The sequence below is a fragment of the Nycticebus coucang genome, chromosome 13, assembly GCF_027406575.1.
Source record: "Nycticebus coucang isolate mNycCou1 chromosome 13, mNycCou1.pri, whole genome shotgun sequence".
NCBI classification, from domain to species: domain Eukaryota; kingdom Metazoa; phylum Chordata; class Mammalia; order Primates; family Lorisidae; genus Nycticebus; species Nycticebus coucang.
In genome coordinates this window covers 93,505,993-93,527,036 of record NC_069792.1, presented here as the reverse complement: position 1 = coordinate 93,527,036, position 21,044 = coordinate 93,505,993, and the positions used below count along the sequence as shown (strand labels likewise).

The window sequence follows — 21,044 nt, the reverse complement described above, 5'->3', positions numbered from 1 at the left end:
GTGGGGCAAGCCCCCAGCATTGTCTCTTAAGCCTCTGTTCTCCCAATTTGCCTTTCTTACTTCCACAGACTTAGTGCTGGGTCTGATTAGCCAAAATCAGCTTTCCTGGCTGATTGTCCCATAGGGTGTCCTCCCATTCTGCCAGACTGTGGGTGGGAGGGGCCGCCCAGCTGCCCGCAGACTTAGAGCCTGGGTAAGCAGTCATCCGCTTAGTGTCCAGTGCGGTCAGTGTCTGCCCAGGGCATGCTGGGAAGGAGGAGATTACGGAGGGAGCAGTCACAGCTGGTCCCCAGAGCCCCCTGGATCAGCCAGCCTATGACTTAAGCCAGTGGGGCTGGCCCCGGCTGGTTTCACACTGATCACCTCTGGGACAATTGTGCATAATGACTGACATGGAGGGAAACGCTGTGGTTTGCAAATCATGTCCAGGCCCATAGCAGTTTTAGTTTTGGGAGCGGCTCTGTGGAGCAGGTGGGCCTCTTCACTTGCTGACCTCAGTTTACAATTGATGGCAGGGAGTCTCAGAGAAGGCTGATAACTTGGCTGGGCTACACGGTGGGTGTATCATTAGGTTAACAGCACTCAACAACCAATGCCCTAAACGAGGACATGTTTGTCCTTCTTGATGACCTAGAAGGCCTAACACAGCAGGCCGTGACTGTCACCCAGGCCAGCTGGAGTGTGCCCTCTCAGCCTCCTGCTGTCATCCTGAGCACATAGCCTTTGTCCTCATGTTTGGCCACTGAACTTCCAGGCATCTCGTCCATGTTCCAGGTAGGAAGCAGGTGGGAGGGTGAAAGGAAGAAATCAAAAGGCTAAGTTTAACCCTTAAAAATCTCTGCTCAGAGCCCCAGTAAGTTCTGCTGGCATCTCATTGGCCAGAGCTGAGTCTTCCGACCATGTTTGGCTGCAGGGGAGATGGGGAAGGGGAGAATTTTATCAAGCACATTGCTCTTTGGTACAAAATTGGAATTCTGTCATAAAAAAGAAGGGAACGACAGATGTTTGAGTGCCAACCAACACAGTCTGCCATAGTTTATAAAGCTCCCAAGCCAGGATTGGCAACCAAAGAGATGAAATCCTTAAGGGATACTAAGTGACAGGTGCTGTTTCCCGCTTGCCAGCTTATGGACGGCACAGACTGTGTAAATCTCTACATGCGCGCTCTGGACCAGACCCCGTCTGCAGCAGGGCAAGCCTTTGCCACTGGGCACTGACAGTGTGGTTGGGGAGGCAGCTGTTGCACAGATATTTGTAAATGTGTTTGGTGCTGCCTTAAAGAAGGGACTGGGTGTCGTGGGTGTGGGTGGGTGGCAGAAGGGGCCTCCCTGAGGTTTGTGCTGAGGTCTTCCCAAGTCTACCACATAAGGATGCTTGCGCCTGCAGCGTGAGGGAGAGGCGTGTTTTAGGAGACAGGGAGGAGCAGATCTCTCTGTTTCTCTGTTCTGTGTGTTAGTGTAACCCAGGATTTGCTGTGTGCATGGCTCGTCCTTGGCGATGCTGGGAAGATAGAGAGTCATCTACAGTTACATAAATGTGGGGCGTGATTTACTGCATCCACTGTGGGGGGTCTTGGTGCACATTGCAAGGGAAGGTTTCCCTAACTCCTCCTGCACAGAGCGTGAAACAGGGACCTTGGCGAGAACCAGCTTTGAACTCCAATAGTCCAAATCGGAGGTTGGTTTCCGTCCTGCTGCACTGTTCAGCCATGTGTCCTTGAGCAAGGTACTTAACCTCAGTCTCAGTATTCTGTACCATGTGGGTCATTGTTATCCAATTGGGTTGTAGTGTGGATCGGATGAGAAAACAATCGTGCTACTCAGGGCAGGCCTGGTAGGAAGTGACGGCTGATAGGATTACTACTGTTCCCATTGCTACCATCACCTCTGGGATTTCAGAGAGCAGCTTTCTAGACACATCCAGAGCAAGCAAGAGAAAAATATGTGCAGCCCAGATATTTCTCTCTTGTACCCCCCTGGCTGGAATAGACCCCGTGAGCAAGGTCTCCTGAGGTCTAATTCTGTCTGTGCAAGAGCTGAGCCTGGGGTTCTGGGTGGTGGAGGAACAACTGCTTCCAGACACTGTCCTGGTCAGAGGGGAGTCCCTTGGTGAGCTGAGACAGACAACTTTCCTCCTTCAGGCAAGAGGACAGGCAGTGTGCTGTGTCATTCTGACGTCCTGGGTTCCTTGCACCCTCTCTTTGGGAAAACATGAGGGACGCAGGATGGGTTTCTGTCTCCAGAATACTGGGTGATTCATCTCCACAGAGACAGAAAGACAGAATGTTCTTTTGGGACCGAAGAGGACAAAGGCATATGTTTGTGAGTGTTTAAACTCTCCCATTCAACCTCAGACGCAGTCTGGGAGGTTTTGCCCAATGGAGAAAGAGTACCTGAGCTAGCTCAGAGGCACGTGTGTGTGTGTGTAAGAGAGAGACTTAGGGGGTAGGACTTGGTCACAGGTAAGACCTCCTTCCTGTGTGGGCTGGTGGGCCCAGACCTGAGACCCCGTTAGAAAGGATCCAGCAGTCCTTGGGCACAAGGGCACGGGACCCAGCTGATGAGGGTTCTAATCCTGGTTCTACCATTATAAGTCATGACCTGGGGAAGTCACCGCAGTTTCCTCGCCTGTGAAAGGGGTTTAGTGAGCTTCCCTGACTGACTCTTGGTCAGGTTAGCAAGCTTAGCAAATCTTCTCCCTTGTCCATGTCCACTGGCAACTAGCAGGCAGCCCTGAACCTGTGTGCCCTTTACCACATTGCCACGACTTTCCAAGGCTGGGTTGTCACCGATTGCCTCTTCTCTTGAGACCTGCTGGGGCTGTTTGTCCAGGGAAGCATTGAGGCGGGGGTCATAGCAACAACAACACTTGTGATTCTCGAGACAGGTGAAGCCTTGGTGCTCCGTGAGGCTCTGCCAGCCCTGGGGCAGGACTGACTAGAGAATGCTCCATCACAGGGGTAACACTTGCCTGTTTTTGTGCCAGGCTTAGATCTTATGAGATCTTTTATCTGGCACATATTAAGACTGAGGTAGCTTCTCCCTGAACTGGAGGTTGGACCCTCAGATCTAGTTCTGGCTCCACAGCTTTAAGCTTCCAAAGAAACCTCTTATCCCTTCCCACCCTCAGGAGTTGCCAGGGATGTTTTTGGCCAGCCAGGGCTGGGTGTCCCATATCTGCCACCACCCTAAAATTCCCAGCTGCGTGCACTGTGATGCGGTGTTCAGCCTCCTAAGGAGCAGGTGGAAGAGGCTCTCTCCTGTCTCAGAGGTGACAACTCAGAGACTCAGAGGGCTTGGAAAGGGTCGAGCTTGTGTTTGAGACCTGATGTCCACAGTCGGTGGGGACACTGCCTGTCCTGGCCTATTTTTAGAGGGAGCCATGTGGGTCAGCTGGGGAGACAATGAAGAATGTGCCCCCACAATGGGCCATTGTCACCACTGTGATTCCAGGGCCAGGCAGGCCCAGCAGATGATCCCTGGCCCCCACGGGGCATTGCTCCATCCTGTATGGATTTTTCCAGCCTTTTTATGGGCAAGGAAGAAATGTTGGGCCCAGGGGGGAAGAGAAGGGGCAGGGAGATGGGGTAAGCTCTGTGTTCTGGGGACTTACCCAGGAGAACCCCCTGCTGGGCCCAGGTGCTGCTGGGGAGCTGGGCCTTTGTGCCACTTCCATCACCGTGTAAACACTTCCCCATGCCCGTGAGGTTCCAGTTCTTCTCCCCTTCCACAGGAGGTGAGGGTGGTCTGGGATTTGCTGGCAGCAGGGATCCCAAAGTGAGCACTGGGAACCCCCCATCTCTGTCCAGGATGGAGAAGAAGCAAGTCCTTGGTAAAAACGCAGCACTGAACTCTCAGGCTCTGCTGGTAGAGCCAGGGAATGGGGAAGTATTTTTTCTTTGTCCTCTAGCCTGTGTAGACTCCACCTCCTGGGGCCACTCACAGTGGGAAGCCCGGGCCTTGCCCACCTGCCAAGTCCTGTGTATCTCCAGCGTCCCCAGGAAGTGGGCAGGGTGTAGACTTGTCCCTGTTTCACAAACATGAGCCAGGGAGGACTTGGCCCTTGTGGGTCTGTCTATCCCACTTCTTCTTCTTGAGGGAGGTTGTGAAGCTGACCCTTCTCTCTCCACATGACAGTGACCCATGCAGGTCACATATGCTTCTAGAAGCAGGTTTGATGGCATCCGTAGTACTCTGAATCCCACTTTGATGCCTCCTTTACACTTTGGAAGATAAATGTCTCCTGCCAATCTGAGGTGGCCTTCTGGAGCCTGAGTATGAGCCTCTCCCTTGAGGGTGCGATGCTAAGACACGTGGAGGCCACGGTGAGGCTGAATGGATCTGGGGATCCATTTTGGCCGCTTCCTGCCTGTGTGGCTCTAGGCCAGCGACTTTACTTCCCTGAGCTGGTGTGGGTCCTCTTGTGAGGAATGAGGGCCTGGAGGGACCTGAATAGCCTTGGTGCCCTGTCTTCAGCATCCTGGGGACTCTGCCTCCCCTACCAGTCCAGGTGGGAGGAGATCCCAGTGTGGAAGCGTTTCACAAGGCAGGTCACTGCCCTGAGACATGGAAGTCCCTCAAAAGAGATGAGTGATTTGGGTCCTTGGGAACTTCTGGTGACCTTGAGGAGGGTAGGGACCCAGGGCAGGCATGGGTTGAAGGATCAGTGGGATGACAATTGCCAAATGCTCATGGCCACCCTCCTGAGAAGTTCTAATGAACACAGCAGGTGGAAAATTGACCCCTGAATGCTTTGAGGTACTTGGAACCAGGGCAGGGTGGCTTCTGTAGGAGGAAGAAAGATGAGAATGGCTTTAGCTTTTAGGAAGGAGTCTTGGGAGGTTTAGTATGGAGGGGAGGGGAGTGGGGATCACTGGCCACGTGAGCCAGCTTGAGAACACAGGCTGGAAAGGTGTGGCTTTGATCAGGATAACAGCCACCTGGCCCTCTGAGAAGGGAGGGCAGGAGGGAGGATAGATGTGGTATAATTTAAGATTCTTTTGGGAAGTGGAAGACATTATTCTTAGTAAAGCATCACAAGAATGGAGAAGCATGAATCCTATGTACTCAATCTTGATATGAGGACAATTAATGACAATTAAGGATATGGGGGGGGAAGCAGAAAGAGGGATGGAGGGAGGGGGGTGGGGCCTTAGTGTGTGTCACACTTTATGGGGGCAAGACATGATTGCAAGAGGGACTTTACCTAACAATTGTAATCAGTGTAACTGGCTTATTGTACCCTCAATGAATCCACAACAATAAAAAAAAAAAAAAAAAAGATTCTTTTGGTCAACCCAACAAGGCTCACGTGGGATAGGAAGTTGTTGGTCCATGTAACTGAACATCTGGGTGGGGGTGCCATTGCTAAGACGTCTTATTTCTCTTTTCCATCTCCAGATTGACTAGGTTTTTAGGTAGGCTCTTGCCTCATATTAACAGTGTGTCCACTGCAGATCTAACCTTCCCAGGCTTATTAGGATAAGTCCACTCCAGTTCCCCAATTAGCTAGAAGTGAGCGTGGTTGGCTCTAATTGTCCTCAGCCAACTCATGTGTCCTTCCCAGAACTAGTCCTTGCAACTGGGAGGTGGAAGGCAGGAATTGACCTTGGCTTGTTAAATGTTGCGCGGTAGACAATGTCAACAGACCTCCTAAGACTGACAGTGGGAGGAGTGGATTCCTAGAGGAAGGGGGCTCTCCTTGGAAGTAGGGAATGAGTTCTGGGCAGTCCTGAACCAACAAATGTCCCTCATAGATACAGTAAGCTGAGGGGGATGAGGCATGGGAGCAGGCAAGCAGGAGCTCAGGACTTCTTGCCTCCACTTTCAAGGTGGAGAAAGCTAAGCCTTAGCAGAGAAGGCCGCTGGGGCTGGCCCTTATCTGGAGGTCTGTGCAATTAGTGGCACAGTCTGATCCAGGCCCTGTCCTCTGTGAGAGCTGGGCTTTCCGTTCCCTCCCTCATTCTGGGAATGGTTTGTGTTCAGAGAGACCTGCTGCCTGAAACCCAAAGCTTCCATGGCCACACATGAGCTCCTATGAAACACCGTCAGAAATGTGCTGGGAGTCTTTAGTCAGTAAATATAGCCACATGGGTGATGTGAACCCCACCTGACAGACCCTTTGCTCTCTTTCCTCAGGAGCAGGACATCGAGACTTTACATGGCTCCATTCATGTCACACTGTGTGGGACCCCCAAGGGAAACCGGCCCGTCATCCTCACATACCACGACATCGGCATGAACCGTAAGCTTGTGGGGCCAGGGTTCCCTGCTCAGCAGACTCCCAAGACAAGAAAGGAGAAAGGCAGCCAGGAAGGGCTGGTGGCCGGAGCTGACTGCTTCTCTTTTCTTGGACTTCCTGGGGCTGTTCTGGGAAGAACTCTTGCCACAGCCTGGAAGAGCCAGAATTGCACCATGTGTGGGCACAGAGTTGTCTGTGTGCCCAGAGTCGCTGGGAACACAAGCAGCTTTCCACTGTCTGTGACAGAGCCTTGGAATGTGTACAGATGATTTTGAGTATTTTCACGGAGTGTTAACTGTCAACACAGTCGATTGTGGAACATTTTCATCACTCCACAGAGAAATCCTATACCCTTTGTCTGTAGTCCCCCAATCTTCCACCTATCCCCTCTTCTTCAAGACCAACTCTCATCTGCTTTCCTTTTCTATGAATTTGCTTATTCTGGAATTTTTTTTTTTCTTATTCTGGAATTTTATATACATGGATTAATATGTAATTTTTGTGTGTGGCAAGCTTTGTCCACAAAGTTTTCCAGGCTTGTCCGTGTTGTAGCATGTATCAGAATTGTATTCCTTTACTGCAGAATAATATCCCACCGTATGGATAGACTATATTTTGTTTATTCATTCTTTAGTCCACTTAGTCAATGGGCATTTGGGTACTTTCCACTTTCTGGCTATTATGAATAATGGTGTTATGAATGTTTAGACAGTGCATTCTTAAGATTACCAGGAAGGGTTTCCACGTGTAGGTTCCCTGTTTTTCATAGATGGGAATGGAATGGGAGGTACTCTATATTAAAACTACATGGGACTGAGGCAGATCTTTCCATGATGATTCAGAAGGCACTTGCAGGCCTTCCTGGTCCAGTAATCATTATGAACCTGAGTACTGCAGGCTGGATGTTGCTCAATTTTTGATTGATGGACAGCTAATTTTCATTTTTTCCCATAAAATTTATTAATTAAAACCTTGAGGCTGGGGATGAATTAAGTCACTGAAAACCCATCTTTTCCCTTCATGTCTACTCTTCTTTTATCTCACTTCCTCTGGTTCCCTCGTATCCATTAGGCACCAGGTTTGATGCCAGGTATTTTGATATTCATCATCTCATTTCATTGACTCTGACAGGGGCATGAAATTCCATATGGCAATATTATTCCCCCATTTGGAGAGACTCATTGTCAGTTCCACTGGGCTAACTGCTGTAACAAAGTCCTCTGTGGCTTAACACAATATGTGTTTATTTCTCACTCCTGTAACGATTTGGTGGGCTCCACATCAGGCAATTCAGGGACTCAGGGTCTGTGTTGCTTGTGGCTCTGCCATTCCCTAGGGTTTTGGAGACTTTCCTGGCAACACAATATCTGGTAAGTAGATGGGAGAAGAGAGAGAAACTTAGAGGATTGGGTGGCAGGTGTTGTGAGAAAAATGGCAAGCCTTACATGTGATTGGTCAGAGTCTGACCATGTGGCTGCTCTCAGCACAAGGGATTCTGGGAATTGTAGTCCAGCTGCATGCCCAGGTGGAAAACAGATGTGGTTGAGTGAGCAGCTGGGCATCTTTGCCTCAGACCCTCAGCAGTTAGGAGAATGAGACTCCTCCAAGGCCACACGAGCAGAGGAACTGTGCTTTACATACCATGCTCCTCCTTGTTTGGAAATTCTTGTATTTTGCTATGTATAATGTGCTCCTGTGTGTAATGCACACTCATGATTTTGGTCCAAACTTTCAGGAAAAACATTTCATTTTAATTTTTTAATTCACATTTTTATTTGCTTACATTTTGCTACCTGTTTTTTGTATTATAAAGGAATTTTAGCATTTACTTTTTAACATGAGGAATTTTATGTAACAAATAATTACAAAACAGGAACAGATACAAGATACGAGAAATTCTATGTAGAGTAACGAATAATACTCCCCATCTATAATGAGCATCCTTATTTCTCCCTCAAAAATTTGGGCAAAAATGTGTGCATTATATGCCACAAATTGTGATATGCATGTCCTAGTGAGTGCCCCAGATGGGAGAGTTAAGCATATCCAGAGAAGAGAGTAGTAGTGAAGCACCCCCCCTCATGCCAGGGCCACAGGAGACTAGGAGCCCCTCTTAGCACCAACTGCAAGTTTAAGATTCACCTGCCAGATATCATTCCGTTGGCCCATGACTTATGCTTGCCTTTTTTTTAAAATTAAGTCAAATACACATAGATCATGAATACATTTATGCATATGTGGGGTACAATGTGCTGATTTTTTTAATACAATCTGACGTGGTTAGATCAAACCATTAAACATAACTTTCACCTCATTTTATCACCAGAGGAAAGTGAGAATGGGAAAACCAGCGAACAAGATCTGTGTTCATTCTTCTGAGTTCATTGCTCCCTGCTAAACAGTAATGAAACTAACCAAGAGAATGCACTTTGCCAGCGAGCCACCTAATTTTTTCTCATCTCTCTCCTCTGCCTGCTCTTCAGACAAAACCTGTTATAACCCCCTCTTCAACTACGAGGACATGCAGGAGATCACCCAGCACTTTGCTGTCTGCCACGTGGACGCCCCGGGCCAGCAGGACGGTGCTGCCTCCTTCCCCATGGGGTGAGCTGGGGGGGGGTCTCCTGTCCTATGAGCCTTGCACCCTGGAGCCTGGGGGATGTGGGGGTGTTATTGTGGTAAAATAACAAAATTTATTATTTTAACCATTTTTTATTGTGGCAAAATATATATAACATAAAATTTAGTGCTTTTAAATATGAAGTTCATTGGCAGTAAGCACACTCAGACATGTGCAACCATCACTGCCATCCGTCTCCAGGACGTCTCGTTCTTCCAAGCAGAGACTCGGAGCCCATTAGGCACTATCTTCCCCTTCCCCCATCTCTCCGCAAGGCTGGCTTTAAATAGGTGCTCTCAGCCCACACCGAAGTGGGAGAAGGCCTTGACACGACCAAATAGTGAGGAGAAAAGCCTCAAAAGTCAGGAAGAAAAATAGAGAGAAGGAGATAATATTGATGGAGTACTTACTATGCATCCGGGTTAATCATTTTTATTTTAAAAAGTAATTTTCACTAAATCCTTATGGCTAGCTATGGGTGGCTGGTGTTGTTACCTCCATTTTCCAGATGAAGAAACTGAGGCATAGAGGTGTTAACTACTCTGCTCAAGGTCACACAGCTTCAGAATTGGGAGGGTCTGGCTTTAACTCTAGCGTGCAAGTGCAAAGCTCATGTTCAGAGGATGCTTATACCTCCAACCCTCCTCAGCGTGCAGCGGCATGGGACATGGTCTTTCAGTTTCCCTTTGTGCAGCTGTGGTTAGACTTGCTGAGCCCCGAGTCAGCAGCACTCAGATGGACTTTAGAGATGCCCTTCCCCCTAGCCCCATGCCCTGTCAGGTACTTGATGCTGTGATTAAACCAGGGCAGGGGAAGTTTCTTGGGTTTAAAGTCTTCTAGAAGGGGACTTCTTGGCATTTACAAATAGATAGCTTTTTTGATTAGCATTCAGAATTATCCTTAATAATTAACCTTTATCAGAGAGCAGGAAAAAGGACACCCAACCACATGGGGCTAGTACCTAAACCTAAAAGCTTATTAAAACAGTAGAACATGGTTAATTGATAACCAGCAGATAAAGCCTGGGGTGTGCCAGTAAACCTATCTGTTTGGACCAACTGTTTGAAAGATTTGGCACAAAGTAGAAGTTCTTGGCTCCCCATGGAGAAGTTTTAAAAATATTTAGAGGCCTGGGCCCCATCTCCAGGAATTTGGAGGCAAAAGGCAGGGTGCAGGTGATCGGAGTGTGCAGCTGGTGGGAACTGAGGTCAAAATGGGACCTGGCTTAGTTCTGCCTCCTGTAGAGGATGAGGTGGGGTTTAGGGTTTGGGGGTGTCCCAGGTGAGCCCCCTCCGTGGGTGGGCTCTGGCTGCGGAGTCTGCTTCCCATGTAGCAGAGGCCTTGTGAGCAGAATCCAGTTGTCTCCTGGCTGTGCATCAGCCCTGGGCGCAGGGAGGAAGCTAAGGTGCTACTGTCAGGTGCTAAGTGGCTTTTCCTGTGTCACTGTGTGTGTCCTATACTGAGCCATGGCCACTCCAGGCAAGCATGATGCCTCTGCCACTCTTCTGCTGGGGGCCCTCTCAGCTCAGAGGCTGTAGAGACATGGAGTCAGATTGGGCTCCTGTGACCCCTTCAGTGTCACTTCTTCCAAGAAGCCCTCCCTGACCACTTGTTCGCACAGTCCTCCCGGTCTCAGTCTCCCCTCCTGGCACTCTGACCTCCCTTTGTAGCCCTTGTTGTGGGTCCCATCCTGTGTTTCTGTTGACTCGCTGGCTGGCTCTGCAGCTGGCCACGTCTGCTTGGCTCAGCCTCTCTCTGTGGCCTCACTGAGCCCCTGGCACGTGCTGGGATAATCCTTCCACCTTGTGGATGTTCACCTTTTGTGCCTGCTCTCCTGGCTTCTACCTGAGGTTGGAACTGTGAACTGCCTTCTAGTCACTGCCGCCCCCAGCCCTGCAGCATCTCAGAGCAAAAACCAAATGCACACAGGGAGGACAGCTGTTTCTGGCCAACTGCTTGCTGATCTTGTGAGGCCAAGTGGCTCATCTCTCAGCCCCAGGGATATTTGTGACCTGGAGAGTGGGAGCAATCATAGCAGCTTCAGAGAACTATTGCAAGGATTTAATGAGCTGGAAATGCTCATAAAATGCTTCCATGGGGCCTGGAGCATAGGACACCATTGATGGTTAGGGGATGCCATGGGGACCTCAGAAGGAGGTTGAAACGGGACCTGATGGGAGCTCTGGGCGTACAGGGCAGGCTGCTGCAAGCATGTCCCTGTCTAGACCCCCGGCGTCCAGGCTGTCACTAGCTGCCCTCTTGTGTCTTCCTCAGGTACATGTACCCCTCTATGGACCAACTGGCCGAAATGCTTCCCGGAGTCCTTCACCAGTTTGGGTAAGAGCGAGGGTCGAGTCCCCCCGAATCTGTAGAGGAGGGTGGCTTTCAGCTTCCTCCTCTCCTGAGGATTTGATCTGGCCTGCCCACTAAATTTTGGGTTGGAGTTTAAAGATTAGGCAGGAAATGAGCTCATCACGCTTGGTAAACACTGGTCTTTGCGCAGTCTCTGCGTTTTGTCTGCCTCCCATAACCTCAGCTTTCCTGCCTCAGGGAACATGTTATATTACGTAATGACAGCCGCCCCAGCCACCCCACCCACCCCACACTTGCCTCCTGTTCTTCTGTTCCCTTCTCCTTCCAATGGAATGTTCTGGAACAGGGTTGCCTGAGACCTTAGCTTCCCTCTTCAAACCCTCTTCTTCCCAGTGCTCCTCTCTATCGTGAGCCTTTTGTGTGATGATAATACCTCATGGTTCATGCTCAATTTATTTTCATTTCAAGTTTTAGAATCCAAAATAAAGCTTAAGAGTGGGCATCAGGATGCTGTAATGGGCCTTCCTGTAAATGTCAGACGGTCTTTCAGAGCCTGGGCGGCAGCCAGGAAAAAAAAAAAAGGAGAAAAGACAAGTTTCTCCCAGGTCACCTCTCTGTTCAGTCATAAAGTATGGTGCATCTAGTGTGATCCGGGATACATCACTGCAGCCTGTTTTGGCTTTGCCTAGCTAGCCAGCCACCCTCAGGAAGTCCTGAGTGGGTTGTCAGGGCCACTGCCACTCTTTCCTTCTGTGACATGCATTTTTCTTTCTGCTTCCAGGCTGAAAAGCATTATCGGTATGGGAACAGGAGCAGGTGCCTACATCCTAACTCGATTTGCTGTGAGTTTGTTTTGGCATTTTAAAAAATTTACATTTTAAATAAAATAAATTCAAGATTAAGGAAGACATTTGGATAAGCATCAAGAAACCCAAAGGGACAAAGAAAGGACCTGTGTGCCCCATTGCTATGTGCGTGCGAGAGTGTGTGGTGTGTACTCACACACGTATGCCGTGGCTTTTCTTCTCCTCCACGGAAAGGCGATGGTGGCCACGTTCTTTGGTCGTTGGCTTTGTTTGGTTAGTTGTCTAGTGTGGGCAGCTTCTCACTGAGAATTCTACTATGACACTTTTTTGTAAGAGCTGCTTGCTTTTTTGTAGTGCAGCGCTCCTGGATCCTAAGTGATTCTAAACTAGAATCAGAGACACTGTTTAGGGCATTTGTCACACTATTATTACTGCGGACCCAAGCCAGGTGCTACTGGCTGCTTTGTGTACTTACCAAACAACTATTTAAAGCTGTCACAATGCTCATTTTACCCCCCAGAGGTATTTTGACTACCTGTTATTGGCTGGGCTTGGCTAGGGGTTAGACAGGCTGACATGAATACAAAATGACCTGGCTGTCCAGGCCAGTGTTATTCAACCTTATTTATCTCACAGCACAGTTGAACCTCTAGTTAAACTTCCACAGCACACTAAAATTATGTTGATAATAAAAAGAGTAATAAAAAAGTATCTATTTATGGTGCTTTGAACTTCTTTTGAAAATATTAATTAATGATCTTTAAAACTTTTTGTGGCATACCTAAGATCCTCTCACGGCATACCAGTTGAAAATCACTGGTCCAGGCTGCCAGCAGATTGAACAAAAAAGCTCTCAGCTATATCCTATACACATACACACACACAGAGTTCGACACTGCATGATGACATTTTGATTAATGACAGACTGCTTATCCAGTGATAGTCCCATAAGATCATGGCACCATATTCCCTGTTCCTATGCTCTGTTTAGACCTGTTTCTAAACACAAACAAGTTCCCTTGTGTTGAAGCTGCCTGTAGTAATATGCTGTTTGGTGTGTAGCCTAGGGAGCAAGAGGCCATACCGGGTAGGCTAGGTGTATAGTAGACCATAGCATCCAGCTTTGTGTACGTGCACCATAGGATGTTAATGATAAAATCACCTAACACATTTCTTAGAATATAGCTCTGTCATTAGGTGGTGCCTAACCGTGTGCACATGTTTTTGTGTGAATATATAAATACCTCCTAGAAGTGACAGAATTGTTCCTGCTAGGACTGGAGAGCACTTAGGTACCCCATCTGATCTATGGGTTAGGGGCACATTCCACCCACTCAGTCACTGGGGAAGCTGCGGCACAGCAAGCTGATGAGACCTGCCCAGGGCAGGTCTTTGAGGCTCCTGTGTTTCTGCTTCTCCTGAGGCTTCTCTTTCCCTTATCCACCCTTTGCAGGGCCTGATCCAGTGTCTGCTGAGCTGGAACCTCAGTTCTTCACAGGGTGGGGGTCGGGGAGTGGTGACAACTCATGAGCTTGGGTGCCCCATGCTGGGCACTTCTCTCAAGCTTCGGTCCGACTTTTCAAGTCTACACTATGTCAAATTGCTGGGCTGTCTCACCTCAAGTTTTGAATTACAGCTGAACAACCCTGAGATGGTGGAGGGTCTTGTCCTCATCAACGTGAACCCTTGTGCAGAAGGCTGGATGGACTGGGCCGCCTCTAAAGTAAGTCTGGGGGCCTGCGTCAGAGGGGTGGGGTCCCTGCGTGCAGCCCCTGCCTGGAGCAGCCTTGGAGCTCTCTTCACCCCACTCCTGCACCACCCTAATGCTCGCTGCGGAAAGAGAGCAGTTTTCATCTGCTTTGCTTAGAATTGTAAACATGACCTCAGTTATCTGCCATTCACAAGATTTCAGTAGGATTGAATCTGAGCCAAGGATACCATGGGCCACTGGGCCAGCTTTGATAAGCATCACTTAGATTAAAAATACTTGCTGGCCACCTAGCCTGTGCTTGGCATCTTGATAAACAAGACTGCTACAGATGAACAAGACAAAAGCCTCCCGTCTCAGGAATTCACATGTTATTAATGAAAAGGAAACGTGTATTTAGTACTGACTGTACCGTGGAATTTCACTGTAATAATTAGCTAACATTATTGAGTTTGCTATGTGCTAGTTCTATTTGTTCTAATATGTACATTATCTTGTTTGATCCTCAAAGTAATGCCAGGAGGTGGGAATTTTGATGACCATTTTATACAGAAGGGAAGTGAGGCTTGGAATGTTTAGGGAAGTTGTCCAGGCTCCCACGCAGCTGGGCAGTGGGGCTGGGGCTGGACACAGAACCCTTTTGCTGTATGGTCTGTGGGCTTGACTGTACCCACCGCTGGGACTCCTGTCCAGGGTGGAAGACAGGAAGGCTTGGGCTGCAGCACAGGCCACTTGAACAAGAGGAGACCTGAGCTGTCTTGGGAAGCTGCACCCTGGCTGGTGTCCTGTGGTTTCTTGTTTATCTTTTAAAAAATTATTATTGTGTTTTGTCCCCATAATGGCCTCAGTGTTTGCCAAGAGGGGTGAAATCAGTCCAATTGAAATAGGACAGAGCCTTTCAAGCCGGGGTAATCCTGGCTTCTCATTCTGAGAGGGTGTTTTTGCCAAGTTAGGGATGGCTGTCAGGGACAGACGGTTTGAAGGGGTCATCCCGCTCCTTCCACCTCCCATCTCTGTCCTGGAAACCCTGATACTATATTTTTCCTTGAACATGTTTTTTTTTTTTTTTTTTTTTTTTTTTTTTTGGTTTTTGGCCGGGGCTAGGTTTGAACCTGCCACCTCCGGCATATGGGACCGGCACCCTACTCCTTGAGCCATAGGTGCGGCCCTTTTTCCTTGAACATTCTGCCAGAGTGTGGGAGCACCTTCTCTCCTGCCTGCATGACATTCAGGAGTGGAACACACTCCCTGTTTTTCATTTGGTTTTCCAGCAAAGGAAGTGACATTCCATTCAGCCAGTTGGGCTCCTTGATAGTTGTTCTGAGCCAGACATGAAGGGCTGGGGACGTTGACCACTTGCTGAGATGTTTACGGGGTTTAAATATCTGCACCATAACCTTTATTTCCAACCCTAGTCCTGGAGATAGAAGACCTATATCAGGGGCCCATTGTGTGTCAGGCACGGGTGTCAGATACTATGACGTGTGGTGCTGTCCCTTGTAATCCTCACCTTGACTTTGACATTCCTGGCACCCATAGTTCCAGGTGAGAAGTCTGAGGTCCAGAGGTCTGTAGCCTGCCCAGTGACCCACAGCTGGGGTATGGCTGTCAGGGGCCAGCTGAGGACCGCCAGGTCTAGAGCTTCTCCCCTACCAGTCTTTGCCTGATGCCAAAGTGGGTCAGCGCACGTTTATGGAGTTCTGGCTGTATAGGGAGCATTTATGGAACCCCTGAATTATCCCTTATGTTGTCAATGGAGAGTGATAAAGAAGAGGTTGTCAGTGTCTCAGTATATTTAGAAAGGGGAAACTGGCTTGAGAGAGAAGGCTAGAGATGATAGATGTGGGATAGTCGGAGCCAGGCAGACCTTAGGGAATAGACGGAGGGACCCAGTGTGTGTTCAGAAGAGGTGAATGCGGGCCTTCTGCTGAGGGACTTGGTGAACTTTTGAGCAGGCAAGCTAAGAGCTGGCTGGGTCTTTATGCAGCAGCGATTTGCTGTGAATCTTCTGTGCATGGGCTCTGGGAATAAGGGATTAGAAGGAGCCCCAGGCCCAGCTATTCGAGGATTCAGATCCAGTGGGGAACTAGAGACAGAAACCGAGTTCCCACCAAGGCAGGTGCTTTGTTTGTGAGGGGAGCTTGACATCTGCTCTAGAGAGCAGAGTGGTTTTGCTGGCTTTGTTAATGACTACTAATTTCCAGTTCCTAATCCACCTGCTTTGATTCTCTGCAGATCTCCGGCTGGACCCAAGCCCTGCCTGACATGGTGGTGTCCCACCTCTTTGGGAAGGTGAGAGGCATGACCTAGAATTGTGTTGTTCACACTCAGCAATTAGTTGTGTGATGTTCAGTACAGGGCCAAGAGGGGGTGGAGACAGACAAGACAGTCACTGGGCACCACTGTCCCAATGCCTATGAAATAATGTGACGATGTTTGTTCATGAGCGACAAGTCCTGCATTCTCACTTTTTATATATGGGTCCTTTAACAACAGCCTTATTCAAGTCCTATAAATTGTACATGTTTAAAGTGTACCATTTGCTACATTTGACATATATACATCTGTAAAACCATCACAGAAGCCAAGATAATGAATGCCTTTATCACCTCAAAAGTTTCCTTATGTCCTGTGGTCATCCTTCCCTTCTTCCTCCCTAGGCAACTTCTGATCTGCTTCTGATCACTATGGATTAGTTTTCAATTTGTAGATTTTTATACAAATGGCCCCATACAGTATGTACTTATTTTTTACCTGGCTTCTTTCCCTCAGCATAACTATTTAAGATCTATTCATGCTGTTGAGTATTTCAGTAGTCCATTCTTCTTTCAATCCACTGTCAGCAAGATTGTGACTCCCACAGGTTCCAGGGAGACCCGGCCGCCCACATCCCTTGGCTAATGGGAGCTCATCCAGTCTCTGCCTCTGACTTCACATGACCTTCTCTATTTCAAATCTCCTGTCTTTTTTCTCTGATAAGGATATTTTCCCTTGGATTTAGGGTCCACTGGGATAATCCAGGATGATTCCATCTCAAGATCCTTAATTACACCTGCAAAGACCATTTTTTCAAATAAGATTACATTCCCGAGTTCAAAGGGTTTGACATGGACATACCTATCCGGGGCCACTGTTAGGCCTCCTGTAGTTCTCTTTCCTCTTTTATGGTTCATTTCACAGTGTGTAACACATTTTGTCTGCCCCGAGTGTGTCATTGGAAACTAACAGGAATTTGGAAAAATTCTGAACTGGTGCCTCTTATTTCTTTGGAGAAGGGGTATCAGGTATAGTGTTGGGCCTCTGACCTGATTGTACCCCTAGTTACTTGGAGACTGGCTGGTCAGGATATCTCTTGGTGCCCCCAAGTAGCTGCAATTACGTTTTGATAGATATCCCGGTGTAATTCCTCAGATGATTTTTTTCCCTGATTTTTCTGTTGATAACCACTTGGCCTCCTTGCTGCTTAGATGATCATGGACTGTTCTGATGCAGCTTAAGCTTGACATGGGCTTTCTCTGCTCCCGCCGCCCCTTGCTCTGGTTGCCACGGGTCTCAGCAGACCTCATGTGAAACCTACAGTGTCTGACATTACACAAATGAGAAACAGAGCAAGCTCATAACTCATTTGTCCCAAATCACATTTGAAAGCCTCCAGAAAGAGGGAAGGCAGAGGCTGATGGTCTTCAAGGCTCTGCTGCGCCCCCTGTGGGAATAGAGATTGCTGGCCTGTCCGGCAACTTCCTGTTGCATGAGTTGGTTCTGTTTTTCAAGCTTGAAAAATTTAAACTCTTCCCATTAAAAAAACAGTGGCTAACATTTGCATCCTGTTTTACTGTCTGTGGAGGCCTTTTGTGTACACACCTCCATTAAGTCCCACAATCTGGTGAAGTAGGTCATATTCCCCTTTTCTTGAAGGAACTGAGGTCAGAGAGGTTAAAAGATTTGCCCCCCAGATGGGAGAATGTTGAAGCTAAGCTCTCGATGCAGAAGGACGGAGTTCAAATCAACCCCTCCTGGGATGAGCCCAGAGCGGGTGCTTCACCTTTATGAGTTTGTTCCTGCTATCAGCTGACAGCCCAAGCCCTGGTGTGCATCCGGGTCCTGGCATGCTGCTTACCTAGCGGTTTCCTTGGTCCCATAACCGGCTTGTGGATTAGTCATTGTCTTTACTTTGTGCCCAAATAACCTGGAGAATAGAGAGAGTAGAGGCCGTCCCAGGGCCCCAGCACAGTGCAGTTCGTGTTCTCACCTCTCCCACTGCAGGAGGAGATGCAGAGTAACGTGGAGGTCGTCCACACCTACCGCCAGCACATCGTGAACGACATGAATCCGGGCAACCTGCACCTGTTCATCAACGCCTACAACAGGTACTGGAGCCGCCTGGCTGCGGGACTGCTGTTTGTCAGGGCCCCTCTGTAGGTCTAGGACATGAGGCGAGGGAGAAGGGGCATTATAAAATCAGTGGAAGGTGCCAGGCCCTGAATTTCAGCAAATAGATTAATAGGACAGGAGTGCCCAGTAGGGACAACTGGTATGGAAGGTAGTTCTGGAGTTCAGCAGACCTCACAAGGATCTGAGCCACTCCTCCAGACCACCAGGGACGCAGGTGTCAGAGTGCTGCCATTACACACCTGAAGGGTTGATAATCAGTGCCTGTGCCTGTGACCGACCTTCACCAAAGGCCGTGTGAGAAAAGTCAGGTGCAAGAGAGCAGCTCAGTGGCCTGGGAGGCCGGGAAGAATGTAGGACGCCCTTGAGGAGGGAGTTTGTGGTTTCACCGACAAGGAGCACCTGAACACAACCTTCTGCAAAGGTGTTTATCAGGAGCTCAGCTAGGCACGGATCAGAGCCACTGGTGTCAGACAGCCACGGATTCTGGAATCTTCCATGGAGCTCACTCAGCCTGACAACCTAGCTCTTCACAAAGGCTCCTACAAAGAGGTTAGGAATGAGCCTCGTAGGGTTTGTGTCTCCTCAGATGCTAATAACTTGACTTCATGAGGTTAATTCGTGTGTGTAGCAGAGTTTGGTGTCTGCCAGCGCCTCAGCATGGGAGGCTCTAACTCATATTCTCGGGTGTGAACCATGAAGTAGAGGCTCAGAAATGCTTTTATTTAGCAGACACAGAGAGCTGGAGGGGGTCAGGCTTTTAGCTGGGCAGTGGGGACACAGTGGAAACCAGCACAACCCCCAAAGGCCACACTCTTTCTCTCCCTCATGGACAGCACAGCAATTAACTGATCCTCTTGAAAATCCCACTGTGAGGACGTATAACCACTGTCATTTCCTGCTGAGAAAGCAAAGGCACAGAGAGGTTCAGTAATCTGTCCAAGGTCACACAGCCAGAAAGCAGCAGAGCATGGTTTGAATCCTGCTTGGGAAGAGCAGGCTACACACAGGCAGGGGAGGGTGAGTGGCACCTGGCCAGGCCCATCCTGGGCCTCATGGTAGTACTGGCAAACTGATGGAGGGCTGGAAAGGAGGGAATGAAAGGATCAGGTTTGAGTTCTAAAGAGATCATGTGGCTGCACTTCAGAGGACTTGGAGTTGGTGAGGGTAGGGCTCAGACTAAGGGGCAAGAAGGCCACTTGGGAGGCCAGCCTGTTTTTCAGGTGGAGACTCTGAGTGAGGGTGGGGGTGTGGGCCCTCTCTAGTGGAGGGCATGATTTGTATTCCTGTTTAAAAAAAAAGCATAGCCTAATTTGGGACAAAATGAGGTGGGCTGCACTCACTGGAAACTCACGAGGCCTGCTGGCCCTTTAACCACTGCTGTGGACGCCAAGAGGCTGTGCTATCCTGAAAGCTGCAGGGCCTCCTATGGGTTGGCAGAGCGGGAGGTTTCCCAGGATGTCCCAAACCTCTGGGCTTGGCTCAGCAGCGTGGGGGTGTCCTCCAGGGCAGGGTCTGCTGATGCTAATGGTGTGATTTCTGCCTGCAGCCGGAGGGACCTGGAGATAGAGAGACCCATGCCAGGAACCCACACGGTCACCCTGCAGTGAGTTGCTTTCCTGTCCCCCACCACTTGTGGCTGCTCAGGGTTGCAGTGGGCCTTCCTTGTGAGTTTGGCGGGACTGGCACGCTCGTGGTGGGACAGTGCAGTCAGGGAGAACCGCATGGATTCTCTTCAGGGACTGAGCGATGCCCAGTCTGGCTCAGACTTCTTTGTGTGCAGGTCTTATCAGATCTTGGGGTGTCCCCACAACCTGAGTGGAACCCTTGATTTTGGGGAAAGAATGATGACTACTTTATTTACTGTGTCCTTAACTAACTGTGTTAGGCCTTGTTTCAGAAAGCCTAGAAACAGATGACACAGGACCCCCTTACAGTGAGCTACAGGTCCTGGAGGAAAAGCCAGTCCTGAACACACTAACTGGGATTTCAGGGGTCCTGATGGTGGCTTTTGGTGGCTTTCTGAGTGCACCACATTGTCTGGCACTCGGGAACTTGGCATTTCATTTCCTTTGTCACAGTCTTGTCTGTGCTTGTCTCTGTCTTGACTACTGGCAAAGTCCTGCTCATCTCTCCTTGATAAGGGGATGCTTTAAAATAATGTACACGGCTATGATTTAACAATAAAAAAAAGAAAAGAAAAAAAATAAAATAGAAACATCAGGACACAGAATTTCTCTGGCTTAAATTCATTCTAAGGTGTAAATGACTACCAACCCATTTTATCCTAAGAGCAAAACAGAGGATGGAGAGAGAATGAAGTAAAGGGTACTGGGGAAAGAAAATAATTTTTTTAGAATCCTAATCCCAGCCTGGCAGACCTGGAAGTGTGAGGGTGTTTACAGGAACCTTATGCTCACTGCTCCCTTCTTTCCCTAATCCCAGGTGCCCTGCTCTGCTGGTTGTTGGGGACAGCTCACCTGCTGTGGATGCTGTGGTATGTAGAAATCAACAGCTGGTTTCTCTGTTTAGTTGAACAGTCCAAGTCTGGTTGAGTTTGTGCAAAGTGGCCCTGCCCATCCCCTCCCCTCCTGTGCCTCCATCAGGGCAGGTGACATTTTTCAAATGTCCTGTTGGCCTTTGGGCAGACGGCCCAGCCATCAGTCTCTTTCCCTGGTGGCTGCCTGCCCTGGCTGCTTGGCAGTAAGCCCTCTGTCTTTCCTCCTGGCCCCTGCACCTGCTGGCTGCATCCCCTTGGCTTGTTTATTCGTGCGTGTTTGCCACTTGGCTTCCTGGGCAAGAGACACTCTTTTTCAGGAAGCAGGTGGATCTTCCCTATCTGATTGGCAGGGGAGAGAGACACCTGGGAAGTGGGGCTTAGACAAAGCTTTCTGACTCATTTTACCCCCTTAATTCCCACCTTAATTCTGTGATGTTGCAGAGGAAAAAAGAAGACAGAACCTTTCTG

At 49.0% G+C, this 21,044-nt stretch overlaps 1 protein-coding gene across 3 annotated transcripts in view; it reads left to right on the top strand.

Moving 5' to 3' along the window:
* Positions 1-21,044, top strand: part of NDRG1 (N-myc downstream regulated 1) — a 55,203-nt gene that overhangs the window by 24,439 nt on the left and 9,720 nt on the right. For all 3 annotated transcript variants that reach the window (XM_053558268.1, XM_053558269.1, XM_053558270.1), the window contains exons 4-12: positions 6,138-6,243; positions 8,724-8,844; positions 11,135-11,197; positions 11,955-12,015; positions 13,616-13,702; positions 15,923-15,979; positions 17,951-18,054; positions 19,626-19,682; positions 20,522-20,573. In XM_053558268.1, the coding sequence (XP_053414243.1) occupies positions 6,138-6,243; positions 8,724-8,844; positions 11,135-11,197; positions 11,955-12,015; positions 13,616-13,702; positions 15,923-15,979; positions 17,951-18,054; positions 19,626-19,682; positions 20,522-20,573 (708 nt within the window). The remainder of the gene's footprint in view (positions 1-6,137; positions 6,244-8,723; positions 8,845-11,134; positions 11,198-11,954; positions 12,016-13,615; positions 13,703-15,922; positions 15,980-17,950; positions 18,055-19,625; positions 19,683-20,521; positions 20,574-21,044) is intronic.